This window comes from Miniopterus natalensis, chromosome 8, assembly GCF_054644295.1.
Source record: "Miniopterus natalensis isolate mMinNat1 chromosome 8, mMinNat1.hap1, whole genome shotgun sequence".
Taxonomy (NCBI): Eukaryota; Metazoa; Chordata; class Mammalia; order Chiroptera; family Miniopteridae; genus Miniopterus; species Miniopterus natalensis.
Window position 1 is genome coordinate 29,680,088 of NC_142088.1, and position 19,429 is coordinate 29,699,516.

General features: G+C 34.9%; 1 protein-coding gene across 1 annotated transcript in view; it reads right to left on the reverse strand.

The window, feature by feature from the left end:
* NAB1 (NGFI-A binding protein 1) overlaps positions 1–16,845 on the reverse strand; it is a 31,830-nt gene extending 14,985 nt beyond the window's left edge. Inside the window, exons 1-3 of the mRNA XM_016216787.2 lie at positions 16,012–16,845; positions 6,543–6,676; positions 4,009–4,060 (exon numbers count right to left, since the gene is read on the reverse strand). Coding sequence (XP_016072273.2) covers positions 4,009–4,060; positions 6,543–6,676; positions 16,012–16,830 — 1,005 coding nt within the window. The 5' untranslated portion in view covers positions 16,831–16,845. The remainder of the gene's footprint in view (positions 1–4,008; positions 4,061–6,542; positions 6,677–16,011) is intronic.
* Positions 16,846–19,429: the final 2,584 nt, after the last annotated feature.

Sequence of the window (19,429 nt, forward strand, 5' to 3'; positions counted from 1 at the left end):
TCTTATTGAGCTTGAAAAAACACTAGTTTTATTAGTGTGTTGTAATGTACTGATAATGGCGTGGAAGAAAATGTTTTTCTTTCCCTTACATGTCTATTATGATGTCATTTCTATTTTTTCTAATGAGTATTACATTGTTTTTGTTCACTGTAAAAATTACTTTAAAATGGAAAAAAGTTAGCAACTTGGCATGTATGCTCATTTGTCATTGTCAAGGATTTTGGAAAAATAAAAATGAAAAGGAAGACAAAATAAATTGTCTCATTAATTTAGGCATAGTAATTAGGACTGTTATGTTTTACAACAAGCTAAGCTTATCTTTTTATTACTTTCTTTTAATAGAGAATTAGTAAACTAAGAATCACAAAAGAAATATTCAAATGACATAAGAGAAACAAGTATGTTCAAAGAATTCTAAAATCTTTCCAGTTTTACTTATGAAGTCCTTTGTGGCATCATACATTCTGGACAAACTGGTCTCAATGTTCTCTAAACACACACAGTATTTTCTCACCTCTCTTTGTCCAATGCTAATCTATCTTTGTAATGTCCCTCCACCTCCAACCCACATTCTTACCCTCTGAAATCCTACCCTTCTTTTTAAACCCAGCTCAAATGATCTCTCTTCAATAGAACCTCCCCTAATCTCTTCTCATGCCAGAAATTCTCTCCTTTCCCAGTAGCCACACAAAAGGTAGACATAAACAAAGCACTAATATGTGGTGAAAAGTCTTAAGATAGTAGTAACCCTATACAGCCAATACTACCTACCTTAGTATCAGCTTCCAAAACCAAATGAATAGCTCTAGCATCTCAAATTTGACTCAGAGTACACAAGAGAATTTAAACAATATTGATGCCAATATTGTGTATTTTGCCAAGAATTACACTATGTATATGTATGTAGGTATGCACACATACATAACACACACACACACACACAATGAAGAGATATTGATGTCCTGCAATACATGAGTGCTTTTAAAAAACAAAGTAAAAACAAAACAAAATTAAAAACCAACAAGAAAAGTAAACTACTGTCCTAAATTCAAAGCTAAAGCCCTATTTATTTCTGGGAAACAAAATCAAGAGTTAGTGTCTAAAGAGCATTTAAAGAAGCTTGAGATTGGTTAGTTACCTGTTGTATTTAGAAAGGGCTAGGACTGTTTACTATTCACAGAAAAGGAAATACTAATTATCTTAATTCTAAATTCAGAACTGCTCAAAGGGCTTTGTAAACTCCAGGAAAACAATAATCTAACCATATAGAACTCTAATTCCATTATTTACAGTGGAATATACTTAAAGGAACAGAAGGGCCACATCTAGTGCTATGACCCAATACTGGCTGCTGTGGCTCAGTTGGTTGAGCATCGGCCACGCACCTAAGGAAGGGTCGAGGGCTGGACTCCCAGTCCAGGGCACGCACCTGGATTGCGGGTTTGCTCCCCACCCCGCTGGGCCCCGGGCGGAAGGCAACCAGTTGATGTGCCTCTCTCACATCGATGCTTCTCTTCCCCCCAACTCCCCGCCCCCCACTCTCTCTGAAGAACAATGGAAATGTATCCTCCTGTGAGGATTAACAACACAGAAAGATACTTATCCAGAGCCACTCGTTATTTCATCTAATAGATTTTATTAAGTGCCTATTAAGTATAAGTCACTATTATTAATTCAGTATAACTTAGTCGACAGATAAGAGCTCTATTCACATTTAATGGGATAGACTGATAATAAATTTAAAACAAATATATACTAGTTCCAGACAGTGGTAAGTGGTAGGAAAACAAACTAAACAAACCATGAGAATGAGCCTAAATATGATTTGGGGGGTAAGGGTGTTCCTTTTAGAAAGGGAGGCAGCTAAGTCAGAGGATACTCTTAGCCATGAGCTGAAACCATGCGAAGATCTCAAGATCTCGGCAGACACAACAGCCAGTGCGCAGAGGCACAAATGAGTTTGGCCTGTTCCAAGAACAGAAAATCGGTCCCTGTCGCTGGGACACAGTAAGAATGGGGAAATGTGGTAGCAGATGAGGTCAGAGATGCAAGCCAGAGTCAGATCATGTAGGGATTTAGATGCCTCAGGAAAAACTGTAGATTATAGGCATAGTAAAAAACCACTGGAGAGATTTACACAAAAAAGGGATTGATGTTTTTAAAAGGTAACTGTGGCTTTGGTATAAATGAAAGACTGTTCCATACAAACAAATGCTTAGTAAGAATTTGACGATGAATATTTAGGGTAGTCAAACATAGCTTATGCGCTTTAATTTGAAATTAAATAATGATGGCTGAGAGCACCGACCCCTATCTGCTACCCAAGAGAAAAGGAAGGTGCCACCTGACTTCAAAATACTCTGCTACAGACTGGCCTCTAAGAAAGCACAGCAGTCCCACCATATTCATAGGGGATACGTTCCAAGACCCCCAGTGGATGCTCAAAACCTCAGATAGTACTGAACCCTGTATGTACAATGTTTTTTCCTATATATAAATACCTATGATAAAGTTTAATTTCTAAATTAGGCACAGTAAAAGATTAACAATAACTAATAATAAAAAAGAGCAATTACAACAATTATACTGTAATAAAAGTTATGTGAATGTGATCTCTCTCTCCAGTCATTTTTATATTTTTCAGCCTAATCCTACTAGTCCTAAATCTGTATAACCATCCCTTACTTGCAGTAAACAGCTTGGTGTCAGTCATTTCAGGAGATCCCTTGCTAAAATCTTCATATAGGCTCAATGCTTTCTGGTGAAACGAACTGCCACCAATTGAAACATTTTCTGTTCATGTCTTCCACCCACGAATTCAATGCCTTTTCCATCTTATCTAAGCACTTATCACACACTGTGGCCATAACTTTTACAGCGTAAGGTACAACAGCAAAAGTAACACAAATTTCTTTTTCCTACCCCACAATTTCACGGATAAAAAAACTGTAGATCTTAGCAACATCAGCATATGATTTTTTTCATTCTTTATTAAGTTGAGAACTTTCACCTTTTCACTTAAAGGAAGCATTTTACAGCTTCTCTTTGGAATATTCAAATTGCCAAGAATCACTACTCTTGCACTCTGGCCACTGTTAAGTAAAATATGGGTTACCTGAACACAAGCACTGCAATACTGCCACAGCCAGTCAATCTGATAACCTAGACGGCTACGAAGTGATTAATGGGCCCCAGAGGGTATACACAGCATGGACACACACTGGACAAAGGCCGTTTCACGTCCCAGGTGGGACAGAGCAAGATTTCACCATGCTACTCAGAATGGTGCAGAATTTAAAACTTATGAATTGTTTATTTCTGGAATATTCCATTCAATATTTCCAGACTGTACTTGACTGGGAAACTGAGACCACAAGTAACTTAAACCATGGAAAGTGAAACCGTGGCTGGGGAGGGGAAGGCTACTGAATTCAATCCAAATTAAGGAACAATCGTTCTGAAACTATCCTATAGTTCTGAAAGCCCTAAGAATAGCACATTTGTCTTGTTCAGTTCCCACCTTACCGCCAGCAGGTCTAAAATCGGAAGGACAGCCTCAACCATGTCCTCTAAAAGAGGCTTCAATTATAGTAAAGTTTTTGTAATTTATACCTACTAAATTGTAATTTCTCTCAGCTAGTTAATATAAAGAAATTAAATCTTAGCTCCTCTAAAAATACTTAATAAGATGACTTTGCTTATGTTGTAAATAAGATTATAAAAGAAATAGTTTAACCAGTAGTTTTAAATCTGTAAAAAACACCTATTTACAATTCAACTTTTGATAAATTGACTAGACATCAATCTTATCACTGTTGTTTCCTTCTAAGAACTTCCTTAGTAACCTAGTTCAAATTATCATAAATACTTCAAAGCAAAAAAATTCTATAATTGTTTTTAAGATTCTACCATTCTCATTTTTCACTAGTTTACAGAACATCCTATTTTCTAGTTTGAACTACTAAAGCAAACATTATTACCGTAAGAAAATACAATACATAATCATACCTCCACTTTAATTCTCTTCGGGGATAATTCATCTCTTTCTCCACATTTTGACCTGAGGGGAATGGGAAAGAGAAAAACTTAGAAAGGTAAGAAATTTTATTCTAAAGACACCTCGATCTGAAAACTTCCACCAAAACAAAATCCTGAAACCCTGACACCAGAAATAAGACATGCATAACAAACACTGAAATGATGAAAACCAGACTTTTTATGATTTCTAAATTAACATTAAAATATGCAGATGCATTTATATTATACATTTTAAAAGATCACTACTCAGAACTCTCCACACAGAAAGTACTCAATAAGTATGTAATGATCATCACATGATGAAAAGGGGGGAAAAAAAAATCAAGGAGGGTTGTATTCCATAATATCCCTTTATGGTTCAGTAGAAAAAATTTAGGACAAAATGACAAAAATGGCCATTTAAGATGAATACTTGAAACTACATGAGATTAAAATATATTTTCTCTGTCTACCGAAACTACGGATGCATTTCCCCTTGACCTAGAGATCCCTCTGCTGGGTATCTATCCCACAGAAGGACCTACACATACATGAACTACTACTGCCAATTAACGATGACAAGCCATCAATTGTAAGTTACACCTTCATATAAGAGGCTAAAATGTCAAAAAAGTACATCTCAGAATCAACAAAATACGATATGCATAATGTTATTTATTGTGGTATTATCTGTAATGAACAAAACTAGAAATAACTCAAGTATCCATCAACGGGAATGATTAAATGAATCATGATACTTCAAGGTAATACCTTGCAGCTGCAAAAAATAATGAGGAAGATGTGTGTGTACTAATATAGGGGTGGGCAAATGTAGGTTTACAGTTGTTCGTATGGTAAAATATATGCAGGTTATTATTATAATAATAGCTTTATTAGCTCTGGCATACTCACAATTATAAACCTACTTTTGCCTCACCCTGTACAGAGAGATCTTCAAGACACGTTAAATTAAAAAAAAATACAGAATAATGTAGACCCATGCTACCTATTTTTTTTTAAGAAAGGTGAAAATGAGAAACTATACTTGTATTTCTTTGCATGTGCATACAAACACTGCAAGGATAAAAAAAGAAAGTTAAGCTACCCACATTGAGGAGAGAAACAAGGTAAAATGAGACAGGAATGGAAGTACAACTTTTTTGTATTACCCATTTACATAGTTTTGTCTTCTAAATTATGTAAAAGTGTTTTATGTATTTTAAAACATACCTAACTTAAAAAAGAAATATAAAGGTAAATACTACAAGAAACAGCTAAAATTTGTTGAAAGTAAAGTAGTTGCCTCTAGGGTGCCCTATTAAGAAGGGGAAGGGGGGAAAGGGTAGAGCAGGGGAACTGCTGAGTTTTATTATAAGCCTTGTGTACTATATGATTTCTTAAATCATGTACATGTACTACTCTGATTAAAGAAAATTATTTAAATAAAGCAATCAGAAGGAAAATTTTGTATAATAAAGAAAAATTTAAAACTCACTAAATGAGCTCTTGATTAGCCAACACCAAAAAAAAAAATCTTATAAATAATCCTGTAATATTGCTGTTTATTCTTACCCTGTTCATTTAGTCTGCATAATTTTACTTGTCACTCTGTAAATATGTGAGCTTGAGTAGGGTAAAAATGAAGCTGCTATGAGTTAGGAAAATAATGGCGATGACAGCAAATGCCTATAATGGCTGTTTTTAAACTTCAATGTCCATAAGGATCATCTGGGATGCTTGTGAAAGTCTGAATTCCAAGGCTCCATCCCCAGAGACTGTGATTTATTAGGGATAGAAAGGGTGCTCAGGATATGGCTTTTCAACACATGCTCAGTTACTCTAATATAGGTGGCCATCTGCAGCTACTCAGGGCAGCAGTGGCATGCACGAATGGTGCACTGGGAATCAGGGTCCATGTGGAACCAAGTGAACAAAACCAGAGCAGTCCTATATATATAATGCTTACAGTTCAAGTGAGGGAGAGGTAAAGAATAATACGGTGTGTTTACATTAAATTTTAAAACCATCATTGTTTTATAACATTAAGTATTTTTTTAATTTCAAACACATGTTCCATATTCCACTTGCTAGTAATAAAAGTACCTTCCAATTTTCCCTAAAATACTGGTCAATGGAGTCTTTTTATCTATTCAGCTAATCTCATTAGATTGCAAACACCTTTCAAGAGGAACTAATCTGCTTCCTGAGAGGTCAAGTTCTTACAGTTAGTATTATACAAATAAGTCTATAAATGCTGACTAACTAAACCCCATCATCATACTCAAAAACAAAGCATGTGCATGACAGAATATCTAAAACCCTACCAGAACCATGCTACAGTGGTAGGGAACTTAAAAAAAGAGAGAGAGAATGAAACAACAAAAAACACTTTGGCAATGTTTTGAAAAGTCACTTTACTATTTAATTTTATAGTCACACTTTTTCCAGAAATGCTTATATGGATGGTATTTCAAGCTCTACTGCTATCAAGCAATGCAAAAGTACTGCCAATTAGTTCAACTTACTTGGTGGTTCTGTAAGTATATTTATAGGTGACTTCTCGAGAAATCTGCCTAGCCAGGGCAAAAAGTTCATCTCTTCTTGTCAGGAGGGCATTATCCTTCACACAGAGCTGAGCAGCCGCTTCATTAACAGTGAGCTACATATCAAAATAAAGTTTTAAAAATTATAAACATTTTTACTTCATCAATATATAAGATATTTCACTTAAGATATACAAATGTCATATCATTATATAATGAAATAATTTATAAAAATCAGGTCTTTATTTCTAATTAGTCCTAATGCCTAATTTCAAAAGAAAATCAGGTCATCTCTCAGAACTCAAACTAATCAAAATAGTCATCTTAGTTTTATTTATTTTATATGTTTTACTTATTTTTGTTTAGGTATGAAAGTTTATGGAAAATAAGCAAAATAAATAAAAAGTAAAAAATGTTCTGCATCTCATTGTACTTATGAAAAACCAAGGAATGTGACTATGTGATATGGTGATATTTCCCTGAGTATACATGGTCTGGCAGATTTTTTTTCCCAATGTGAATGGACATAAAATTTCCTGAAGGAATAAAAATTAAATGATTTTAGTTAAATATTTACCAAATCACTTACTAAGAACAGTTATCACAAATTAGAGCTATAATGGAAAAGCAAGGTCTCAGAGTCACTGAATCTCTAAGAGTCATCCAATTCCGCTCTTTCATCTGAGTTAAATATTGCCAATACAGAGTTGCTAGTTGACCAAACACCTTGTACTAAAATTTAAAATAGCAAATGTTATCCAAAACACAAAACCTGTAATTGTTTATAATAAACTAGAAAAAAAATTTTCAGATAATTTTGTCAATTTAAATAGATGTAGAGAACTGCCAAGAGTTATATTAGACTTTTTAAAAAAGCAAGAAACATATTCATTTAAGGCCTGATGGCAAAAAGAGAATGGGATTTAATGGCAGGAAGACCTGAGATGAGTCTTGCTCCATCATTTACCAGCTAAGTGACTTTGGACATGTAAAAACTCAGAGCCTCAAGTTTTCTCAGGGCCCAACAGGGATAATATATCACTACCTCAAAGGACTCTAACAAGAAGTAAGTGAGGAGACACACCTGGCACAAAGCTGTTGTTAGTGTTAGTTCTTATTTTCCTTTTATAAAAAATCAAGCATTTACTGCTTCTCCTTATTCAGGCATCCCACTTTTTTAATATTTTTTCTTAAATTTTTAAAAATACAGAGAAGCAAAAGACGACAATACAGCATGCAACCATCCAGAATGACAATATTTTAATGTATATGATTCCGATATTTCTCTGTGTACATATAAACATATGAATATAAATGTGAACACAGATTTGTAATTTTTTTCACTTATGTATGCTGTATTCTTTACTTTTATAATGTATTAAAGCAGAGACTTGGCTTACTTACATCAGCATCTGGCATGGATTAGATGCTCAATAAAGATTTGTAAAAAAACGTGAGATAGTTTAATGTCCAGAATTAGGCTGATTTAAATACTAATTGATAAATTTCATAAGTACCAGTTTATGCACAACCACAGAGAATACTTTTAAACATAAACTAAGTTTTCTAGTATTCCTTCCATCACCCTACCAGAAACCAAGAAAAACAAACATAATGTTCTTTATCACTGAATTCAGGCTCCAACATACCAAAAAAAGTAGACTGAACTCTCCAGGCCCTCAGGGAGCTTTCTGGTAAAAAGCTGAGGCTGAAAAATAACTATAGCTCACCCCAAGTTGTAGTAGTAAGAAGCCAATCATCAAACTTCCCCAGCAAAAATGTATTTTCTGTCAATGTTTTCTAGATTATATACTCCCAGTCACTAATAATTAAATCAACAACTATTATATATTTTTTAAATGATACAAATAATCCAAAACAGTAGTCGCTCACTGTATCACCACGCTAGTTTTTTTTTTAATTCTAAGTTTCCAATTTTGTTAAAAGTATAAAATAAAATACTCTCCCTAATTGGCTTACTTACTCCTCCACTTCCTCTTTTTGTGGCTAAAAATACCAAAATTCCATTCATAGCTTCATGTAAAAAATTTCTTAAACTTAGCTTTCTGTCTGTTGTAACTAAATTTAAAAACTTTCTTTCCTGGTAGTTAAAATTATAACCTTTAACAATCAAATGATTGTGACCTGGGTTCAATGTTGTTAGCATAACAATACTATAAGAATGCTGTGTGACAGGGAGGCTCAAAAGGCAATCAAGACTTTCATTTCCAGCATTGGCCTCTCTCACAGATAACTAAAATTTTTGGATAAAATAGAGGGGAAAAACATTATCTTTAAATACAATGAACCAGTAAAACAGTATGGACTACTCAGGTCAAAATGAATGAAGACACTTTATCAAAGGAGTACATTAAGGACAGTTGCTACACCAGATGAACTTGAGCTTCAACCTTCACAGCCTCGTGGGGCTGGAGACAGTGGAGGGAGAGTGGTGAGAGGAAAAGTGCATGTGGAGGGAAAGTAGTTAGAGGAAACAAACCAGGATCCATCAAAGGTAAGGAGTCTAAGACCTCTCCTCCATAAAGCTGAAATCCCAAAAGCAAGTAACCTCTAGAAGAATTCATTTTCCTCGTAGGCTTCAATACATTCCCACAGTTCCAAGAAAAATGAGTTTATAGACAGAAATCATAAAACATCCAAAAGAAACAAAGCATCAAAAGTTAAAACCAGCAGAAACAACAGATAACAGAATCAGACCTTCGAAGACTCCATTTAAAGAAATAAAAATAATACAGTAAAAAAAAAATACCAGGAAAAATTGAGAAATCAGGAGAGATAAAACTGGGGCAGAGGCAAACAGAAGATTTCAAAAGCAGACAATAGTCAGATAACCACTGACTTTTAAACACAACAATGAAAGCCAAAAGCCAAGGAAATGATATCTTCAATTACCAAGGGAAAATAATTGACAATATAGAATTTGATGGCCAGAATAAATATCAATTAAGAATCAGGGCAGCCCTGGCTGGTGTGGCTTGGTTGGAGTATTGTCCCATACACTGAGAGGCTGCACGTTCAATTTCACAGTCAGGGCACACCCCTAAGTTGAGAGTTCAATCCCTGGTCAGGGCACGTATAGGAAAGCAACTAATTGATGTTGCTCTTTCACATCAATGTTCCTCTCTTTCTCCCCCCCATCTCTAAAAAAGTCAATAAGCATGTTCTTGGGTGAGGATAAAAAAAACCAATCAGGGCAAAATAAAAATAATTTCTAGTGGAGTGGGGAAGGACAAGGTTTGCCACAGGTAGACCTTCATTAAGAAAACTCTACATGATGCACTTCAGGCTAAAGTAAACTTATTCCAGATGGTCAATGTGAGCTATAAAGAGTTGGGAAGGGGAAGAAATACAAAACAAATTAATGGAAATAAATTCAAATGATTATATTAGTCATTATAATAAATGTAAATGAACCAAATGTTCTAGTTAAAAGATAAAGAATATAAGACTGGATTTTTAAAAAATCCAACTATTGGTATTTATAAGAGATGTATATAAAACACGGATTAGGAAAGACTGAAAAGTAAAAGGATAGAAAAAAAGATCTAGCAAGCAATTACTAACAAAAAGAAAGCACAAGTACCTACATTAATATCAAAGAAAATAAATTTTTGAAGCAAAATGCATTATTAAATATTAATAAAGTTACTGCATAATACAAAGAGAAACAGACAACTCCACGACACAGTGATTTTAACACACAACTCTCAGAGCAAGTAAAAAAAAAAAATTAAGACTAGAAAATTTGAAAAAGCTTGTTAAAACAGACACACTGCAGAACACTTTTATCACAACTGCAGAAACACATTAAAAACACTGACTACATACAGGCCATAACTAAAATCTCAACAAATTTTAAAGGGTTGGCAGCATGCTAACCATGTTCTCTGACTACGATGTAATTCAGTTAGAAGTCATTAGGAAAAATAATTAAGGAAAAAAACCTTCATATTCGGAAGGAAAAAAAAAAAAAACTTCTAAAAACTCACTGGCCAGAAAATAAATTATCAATAAAAAGAGAAATAATCAGAATTAAAAATTAAGATAACTTCATATCAAAACTTTAAGAATTTTATATAGTCTTAATTGCTTACATCAGAAAAGAAGAGCTGGACACTAATGAACTAAGCACCCAACTTAAATTAGAAAAGAACAATAAAATAAACTAAGAAAACAGAACTCTCTCACACACACACAGCACAACTAAGAAGCAAGTTTTTTTTGTTGTTGTTGTTTTTTGTAAAAGGTCAGATAGAAAATATTTTGGCTTTACAGGCCAAATAGTCTGTTACAATTACTGAACTCTGGCATCATAGCTCAAAAGGAGCCACAGACATAAGCAAATAGGTATGGCTGTGTTCCAATGAAAGTTTACCTGCAAAATCAGGAGGTGGGCCAGGTTTGGCTCATGGGCTCTAGTTTGTAGCTCCCTGAAAAGATTAATAACATTGACAAACCTCTGGCAAGATTGATTCGGGGGAAATATTTAAATATATAAATAATATTAGGTCTTAAAAACTACAAACAACTTTATGCCAGTGAGTTTGAAAACTTAGATGAAATGAACATATTCTTAGAAAAATGTGACTCGCCAAAAGTGACTCAAAAAGAAACAGACTACTCCAAAAGTTCTAAAATCCATTTTTAAAAATGATCAAAAGGAAATGGCCAACATTTTTAAATATTAGGTGCTGAAATCTTTCCTTTCTAAGTTGCAAGTTCAAATTAAAGCATTATTAACTTATTAATAAATGTGATCAGGTCTATGGGGTTCCCAGATTCAGCATTTTTCCTCTCTCAAAACTAATATTATTGACGTCCTCTGAACACTCAGCCTTGACTTCTCAACACTACAATGGAAACTGACCTAAACTTGGCGTCCTCCTTCTTGCCTTAATAATGTGCTTAGCACTCCAATTCCCGTAAAAGCTCTACTAGGTCTACAGTTTACCCACTGACTCTGTCTACATGCCCCTCTTCCCCTTCCCATCTTCGAGTTCCAGAGGTCTTCGGCTGGAAGTTGCTATCTGCCGACAAATATACTATCATGCTAAGTTGTCAACCTACTTATATTTCTGAATATTACAAGCTCCTACATTCTCTGCTGCCTTGATATTCTCAACTTGCAGTTTATTGCCCTTCATCCATTCATGATTTAAGATCTGACCACAGACTCTGCTAACACATCTTTGAACAGATGGAACACTGCCTGCCTGGACTTCTTTCTAGAACTGCTTCTGGGTTCATGCCTTACACCCACCCCACACCAACAATTAGTGTGGTTCTAAGCCTCAGCCCCCCACACTATCTTCATGGCCTGACTCCTATAAACCAGGCCATACTTAGCCAGTTCCTAAGACCAGCACTGACTCTTTAGCTTATAAAAAAGTACTTAAAAAATATTTTTAAAAATACTTTTTTAAAAGTTAAAAATATTTTCAGATGTAGATAACATTCTTATTTTCTTATAATAACAGACATACAGCTCTATGCCTTGAAAGATTAAAAGAACATTGTCCGCAGGGTTTATATGAAAAAGCCTCTCAGAAATACTACCAATAGTGAATTAAAGTCATATATTTCCTTATTTGGAAATTGGGGACACACTAGTAACATTTGTTGATCTTAGGAATTTAGAAAAACTCAAAAACCTTTCTCTCATTTTAAATAGTCAAGTGAAAAAAATGTGAAATTATCATGATACCTAAAAGGTACACTTAATAGTACTTTCTTTTAATTCCCTCAGGATTTCATAACATCCACCAAGCTTTTGAATAGTTACTACTTTGAAAAACAAATTCTGATTTATAAACTTCTATCCTGACCTATATTATTGGACCAGGTTCACGTACTGGAATTACAAATAACAAGTGGTATAAGTTAAGTTTCAAAAACACAAGTCACATTTTCCAAAGTCCCCACCCCCACATCTCAGCCTACTAGCATTCATTTTAAGTGTTCACTTATTTTGGGAAAACCACTATGGTTTCAATACTTAAATACCATCTGTACCTATTTATCCAAAGAAGCTAAGAGCCCCTTAGCAAAGCCAAGTGTGAAATAATTCATTTTGGATATTTTAAAAATAGATTATAATTTTTAAAAAATGTGAGGTCAATTGGGTTTATTAAAGTCATCTCTTTAACATACTTACACTTTGATAAAAATATAGATCTTCTAACTAAACTTGTGTTTCATCTGCTATGTTCTAAAAATTATACGAAAACTGGATTAAAGCATGAAATAAAATTGCCAACATGTTATGCCCTTTGTTTTCTATTACTGACAACCATAATAGCCTTTTAGAAGGTTTTTTTTTTATTGGTTCATAGGCAGTGAAAGTGTCCAAGTATAGCCAAATTATAACACCAAGTGTATTTTCTAGCTCCACTCACAAGTTCTCGTGAGTCAGTTATTGTATGGCAACAATAATACACAATTGCAAAATATGAACAAAACAGATCAAATCACAGATTCACTGTGATTAAGTACGTTTGATAACCAATTCTCTGATTTTAAGCTCCAGTACACACTCACATCTAAAATCATTTAAAAAGATCAAATAGTAAAACTGCTGCAAACATGATTAATATACAAAAATCAGCCAATGAGAGCAATTTTTTTAAAAGTGGGGAAAAATTCATTTATAAATTATATCCCTTTTATATCTTACATATTTGTATATTCTATATAAACAAATTAAATTTACATGAATATATAATATACACATTAACATACATATATAATACACAGTATATGACCTAATAAGAAATATGCAAAGCCTATATAAATAAAAAACTTAAAAAATTACTGAGGAATATAAAAGACCTAAATAAGTAAATACATACACTATATTACTATATGGGAGTTTTCATTATTGTAAATATGTCAATTTTATCACAAGTTAATCTACACTTTAAGGCATTTCTAATGAAAATACAAGCAGAAACTTTTGGGAAATGTATTAAAAAATTTCATTTGAAAGGAGAAATGCATTATTACCTAAAATAACAGAAGCTGAAATACAAGACTATTGAAGGGGCACTGCCTTTCCAGACATCAAACTATATTATTTAGCTAAGTTAATTACAATAACTCTATACTGGTGAAGGATTAGAGAATTACACTAATAAACTTATACAAGACAATAGATATTATTACATAAAATTAAACTTCCACATGGCAAATAGTCTGAAAGGTCAAAGGACAAGTGAGAATGTGGGAAAATGTTAAAATATATGACAAAAGGTTAATATCCTTAAAATACAAAAAGTTCTTACCAATCAATTTTTTAAAGGTAAGACAATCTCAATATTAAAACAAAAATATAAACATAAAATTGAATATCTGTTAAACACAGGAAAATATATTGTTTATCCTCACTAAGCAAAGTAAATTTGAGCAATGAAAATTTTTCCTCTACTAGACTGGCAAAAATTTAAAAGAATGATAAATATCAATAATATTGTAATAACTATGTATGGTGTCAGGTGGCCACTGGAAATATTGGGGGGAATATTATATAAAGTATATGATTGTCTAACCACTATGCTGTAATATATAATTATATATTATATATAATTACAGCATAGTGGTTAGACAATACAAAATAATACTGAATGTAAACTGCAACTGAAAAAAATAAAAATTTAAAAAAAGAATGATAAATGCAATATTAGCAAAAGTATGGAGAAATGGACCCTTGCATATAAAGACAGTGATGATGTAAATTGTTGCAGCTTTTAGAAGGCAATTTAGCAGGATCTACTAAAATATTAAGTTTACATATCCTTTGCTCCCATAATTTTACATGTTGGGATCTATTCTATAGAAAAACATGCAGAAGTCTATAAAGGTGTATGTGTGTTATAGTCACATACCACCATACTTAATATAAAAAAACGAACACAACCTAAACGATAGCAAAAAGTGAATGGTTAAGATACATAATGTAATACAGTACAATGCAACCCATAAATAAGGTAGATCTATGTGTACTGACTTTAAAAATAGGTAATAGTATATTGTACTGTGAATGTACTGTTAAGTTTAAAAAGAAAGGATTTGGAGAACAGTGTGCAAAATATGATCCCATATTTATATATGTTAAGAAAAGTATCTGAGAGTTTACAGATTCAATCACTTTACATTCTTTTGCAATTAGTATATATTCTTTTTTAGTGTTCAAGTACAAGTCTGGGGGAAAGATCTCATGTTTCTAACATAAAATTCTGCATACAACTGAACATTTTTTCAAAAAAAACTTACTTCTTTCTTCCAAAGGAAAAAAGGCTATTAGAAATTTAGCTATGAAATAGCTTTTTTAAGTCTTGAAAATGCATTTATTTTCCGAGCATTTGTTGGGTGTGTTAGGCTCTGAGGACATAAAAATGAATGACATTATTTCTGCCTTGAAGAAACCCAAATATACGGACAGGGACGGACCAGTATATAAATTAAGTACAATGAAGTGTTGCAGTTGAAGTGACTGTGACAGTAGTATATGTAGGGATAAAAATGGGAAGGAAAGGAAAGGTCATTCTAATTGAGGGAAAACATCAGAAAAGAGTTAAGCTTATGCTTGAGCTAAATCTTAATGATGTGCTGGCCAGTGGACAAGCGAAAGGGAGCATTGCAAATGAGATATATATGCATTCTTACACGTAAGCAGAGTATTTCTAGATAGAGTGCTATGAGGACAATGAGAAATCTTAATGCCAAATGTCAAACCAAAACAATACAAATCCAAATAAATGAAACCAAAGTCATAATAATTCTTCCAGCATTCATCTCATTTTGCTTTCTATGCTAGCTGAAAATTCCTTTAAGTTCTGGTTATTTCTACAAAATTTTTTTTCCTAAAAAATGTCTACAGCCCTAGCCAGTGTGGCTGAGTTGTTAGAACGTCGGTCTGTGCACTGAAGGGTCTCAGGTTCGATCCACCGCCCCAGCTGGGGCACGTGTGGGAGGCAACCATTCGGCGTTTCTCTCTCTCTCTCTCCCCCCTCTCTCTCTTCTATTCTCTTTAGAAATCAATAGAAAAAATACCCTCAAGTGAGGATAAAAAAAATGTCTACAAAAATGTTTTTTAAATGAATGGTTATATTTAAAATCCTATTAAACTTCTTAATTAAAGAACAAACTAAACTGCCTTGTAAATGCAAAGACTTCCTCTTTCACTGTTTAAATTCTGACATTTTTCAAAGTCATCCTACACTAGTTCCAAAGCTCAACATGTTTGAGTTCAACATAAAAATACCCTAACACAATAAATATGCTCTATTTTCACAAAAGTTATATTTTGCTAAGACCTACATGTTTTTAATGTTGCTTTCAGGGAGTGTCTCTCCTCTGCTGCAAACTATTACCAAACTTTTCTCTTAGGAACACAACACGCCACATACAGCCAGAGAAAAAGTGGATTTTTTACCTCATGAAGCGTGAGATGTTTCCCGTCCTTTCTTTTCGAGTCAAACCTGCCATATATTGCACTATATTTTCGAATTTCCTCCTCTTTGTGTGGATCATCATCACTCATCTCAAAGATGTGACCAATCATTTTGGCCAACTTCTTGTTGGTTTTCAGCAGCTCTTTCACTTCGCTCAAGTCGCTTTTAGGCAGCGTGGAGGCCATTCGCTCCACACACTCGGCCACAGAGAGCGCGGCGGCAGCGTCCAGTGCCTCGCTGGTTTCCTTCGGGGACGCTGGGGAGCCAAGGTCTGCCGGGGAGAGGCTGTGCTCGCTCTCGGTGGCATGGTGGCCTTGCCAGAGTCTGGACTCACCGACGCTTTGCAGCGCTAAGCTCCCCACCACGTCTGATTTCCCCTGTCCCAAGCTCTGCACACAGGTGATGGCAGCACACTTGGGGACTTTTACATGAGGTTCCCGGGCACTGCTGTTCCTTTCGTAACTGTTACAGGATATGCCCAGCCACGTTGGTGACCCCTCTGGTAATTTATAGATGGGTATGCTGCTAACAGGCAGGGAAGTCAGCGGCTGATTGAAAAGGCCGGGGTTTGTAACCCAGTCTCTCAAAGCCTTCTGTAGCCTTCTCACATGCAGGGGCTTGCTAGCCATGCCCACAAGGGCCATGATTTCCAAGAATTCCTCTTCTCCAGCTTCACAAAGTTGCTGGACATCATCACCACCTTGTTGGATAAAGGCATCAAAATAAGAAAGCAGATTGGCCTTCTGTAATATTCTATACAGCTGCAACTCCCCCAGGGTCCTGGGTAAGGCCGCAGCCATTACTGTGGATGTGCTTAACCTGCAAAGAGAAGAGAGTAAATACTCATCACATCTGCTCCAAACTCTTACACCTAGTATTCGTTAGCCACCACAGGATTTGAGAGTGCAGTATGGGAAGAACAAACCAAGAAGCATTTGCACAGCAACTGACTGTTAAGGAAGCATGTTCTCTGTACACAAGTTATCTCATTTTACTCTCCTAACAATTCTAATGATCAGTATAATTGTTTCCATTTTAAAGAGAAAATTATAAAGACTCAAAGGTAATATGTAATTTGCCTGAGATCTCGCAACTAGTTAAGCAGAAGTCTAGAGACTCAAACCAAGGCTCACAGGGCTCTATGTCCCATATTTTTGACTACACACTTTGGTGTCTCTACAGTGTGGACACAGAGGTGAAGTGAGCAATACTCAAATTCAGAAAGCGGTAAGAAGTATATTATTCTACCATTCACTGAATACTTATTTTGTACCAGACAATCTGATAAACATTTTACATTATATTATGTATAATCCTTCACACAGCCCTGGAAGGTAGGTATAGTTATTCCGTTTCAAAAAGGTAAAAACAGCAACATTAGTCTGGCAGGCAGAGGAAGATAGCTTTCAGTATGAAATGGAGATGAGAAGATAGGAGATGGTATATTAGGAACCAAGAAAAAAGAGGCAGGAAAAAGTCAAACAAATAAATGACAAGACTTGGTGATCATTTAGGTATAAGTGATGGAGAGGAAATCGTTACCATTTTTTACACTTTCTGTGGTTCCAGGAAAAGAGTAAGATGACTATGGGAGATTCTAGAACTGTGACAGGCACTGGGGATACAGAAAAATTTGGATGGGATTTCCTTTCAAACACATTGCACTTCATGGCACAGCACTGGAGTCTAAGTGTGTACACGGGTTAGAGATATAGTATGAAACCGAGGAGGGTGAGGGAGCCCTTCAAAGAAGCTACGGAGAACCTAAGTTAGAGCCACGGAAGAAACATAAATTGTAGAGCCCAAGGAAGACAGAGAAGCCTGCCTTTAAAGTGAAAGAACAAGACCCAGCAAAGTACTTCTTGACCTCTTAGCAGGCTTTAAAAGTTATTCAGAGTTGCCTGGAGACCTCCCACATACACAGAAGTTGGCCGAGTACTTCCATTTAAGAGAAACAAACTTGTAATAACGCACCCTCTGAGGATTAAAAAGACCCTGTAGCCCTCTATGGAGAAAATTACAGAAGGCTAAAAGAATACATACATCAGAGGAAAATAGAAGCTCCACTCTCAATTCAAAATGGTATGGAACAATCATTAACTGGAAGATAAGGCAACAGGAGGAGTATTAGGAACATCCCTGAAGGCCAGGAGGAGACCAAATCTGGGACTTTTGCTTTATACATCAATCAGAATGCTACACAGAATTCTAGTCTCAGTCACCCCATCCAAGGAGAATACATCTCCCTACCACCCTAAGGACTGACTCCTAGGAAGCCCCATCTCCTGGAACCTCTGTGTCATCCACAATCTGCTTTGATCAACTAGTGACCTCCTCAAATTTTAAGGCTTTTTATTTTACAAGGGTATTGCCAGGTGAACTAATGACTTTCCAAGAGAAATAAAATCTGGCAAACTACACTAGAAGATCCCTATTTAGTACACCCTCTGGGCACCACAAACTCCTCTATGTTCTGTGATCAGCCAGGTTCGTCAAGTCCACCTTCATGTTCATGTCACCTCAGTCCTCTGAACAATAACACTCTTGCATCTTCTAAATCACCCACAGAATGATCTGCTTGTCCTCCCACTCCAGGGGAGACTCCAGGGAGAGAGAATATCACCCAGCTGGAAACTAACCCACAAAAACATAGCTCTCTGGAGTTACAGACAGAGTTAAATTGTTTTTTACCATTATATCAAATAGAAAGGCTTCTATAAAGTGTCTAAGGTGGAAGAAAAGGAAATTACTTTCCCATCATACACCTAATGCAACAGCTCCATAGGCTATCAACGCAAGAGCATACAAAAAAAATACATATACACACCTGTATGCAAGCATACACACATAAAATCTTTTTTATAAGAGAACTGTAACTTTGTAAGGTTTATGATATCAATTATCATATGTATTCCCCCAAATTATGAAATAGAGGAAAGACTATATGAGAAAATCTAGAATAGAGTTTTTGAATCTTTTTATGAGCAATAAGAAAAAATATATATTAGACCAAAAAAAAAAAAAAAAAGGAAAGAAATTTAAAAGAAGAACCAAAGACCCAAACTTAGGTCTTATTCTTCTGAGATAAGGCAATGATTTTAGAAAATATTCATTTTCAACTGTTTATCTTTTCTCATCTTTACCCAGAAATAAAGGAAACCCCCTAGATCCTAACAGAAAATGCTCATGTACTGGTGAGAAAGTAGTTATGACTATAATATTTCTGTAAGGACTGACAGGACCAAGCGTACATTTCCAAAGTCAAGATGCCAAATGAAAGATAAATAGGTGAACTATGAGAGTCCCAGGAGGCTTTCTAAAGGCCCACACTTACTACTGGAAAAGTAGTTTTCTCCCTAAGCTTTTACATTCGGAGAATGTTTCAGTTCCCTACAAAAG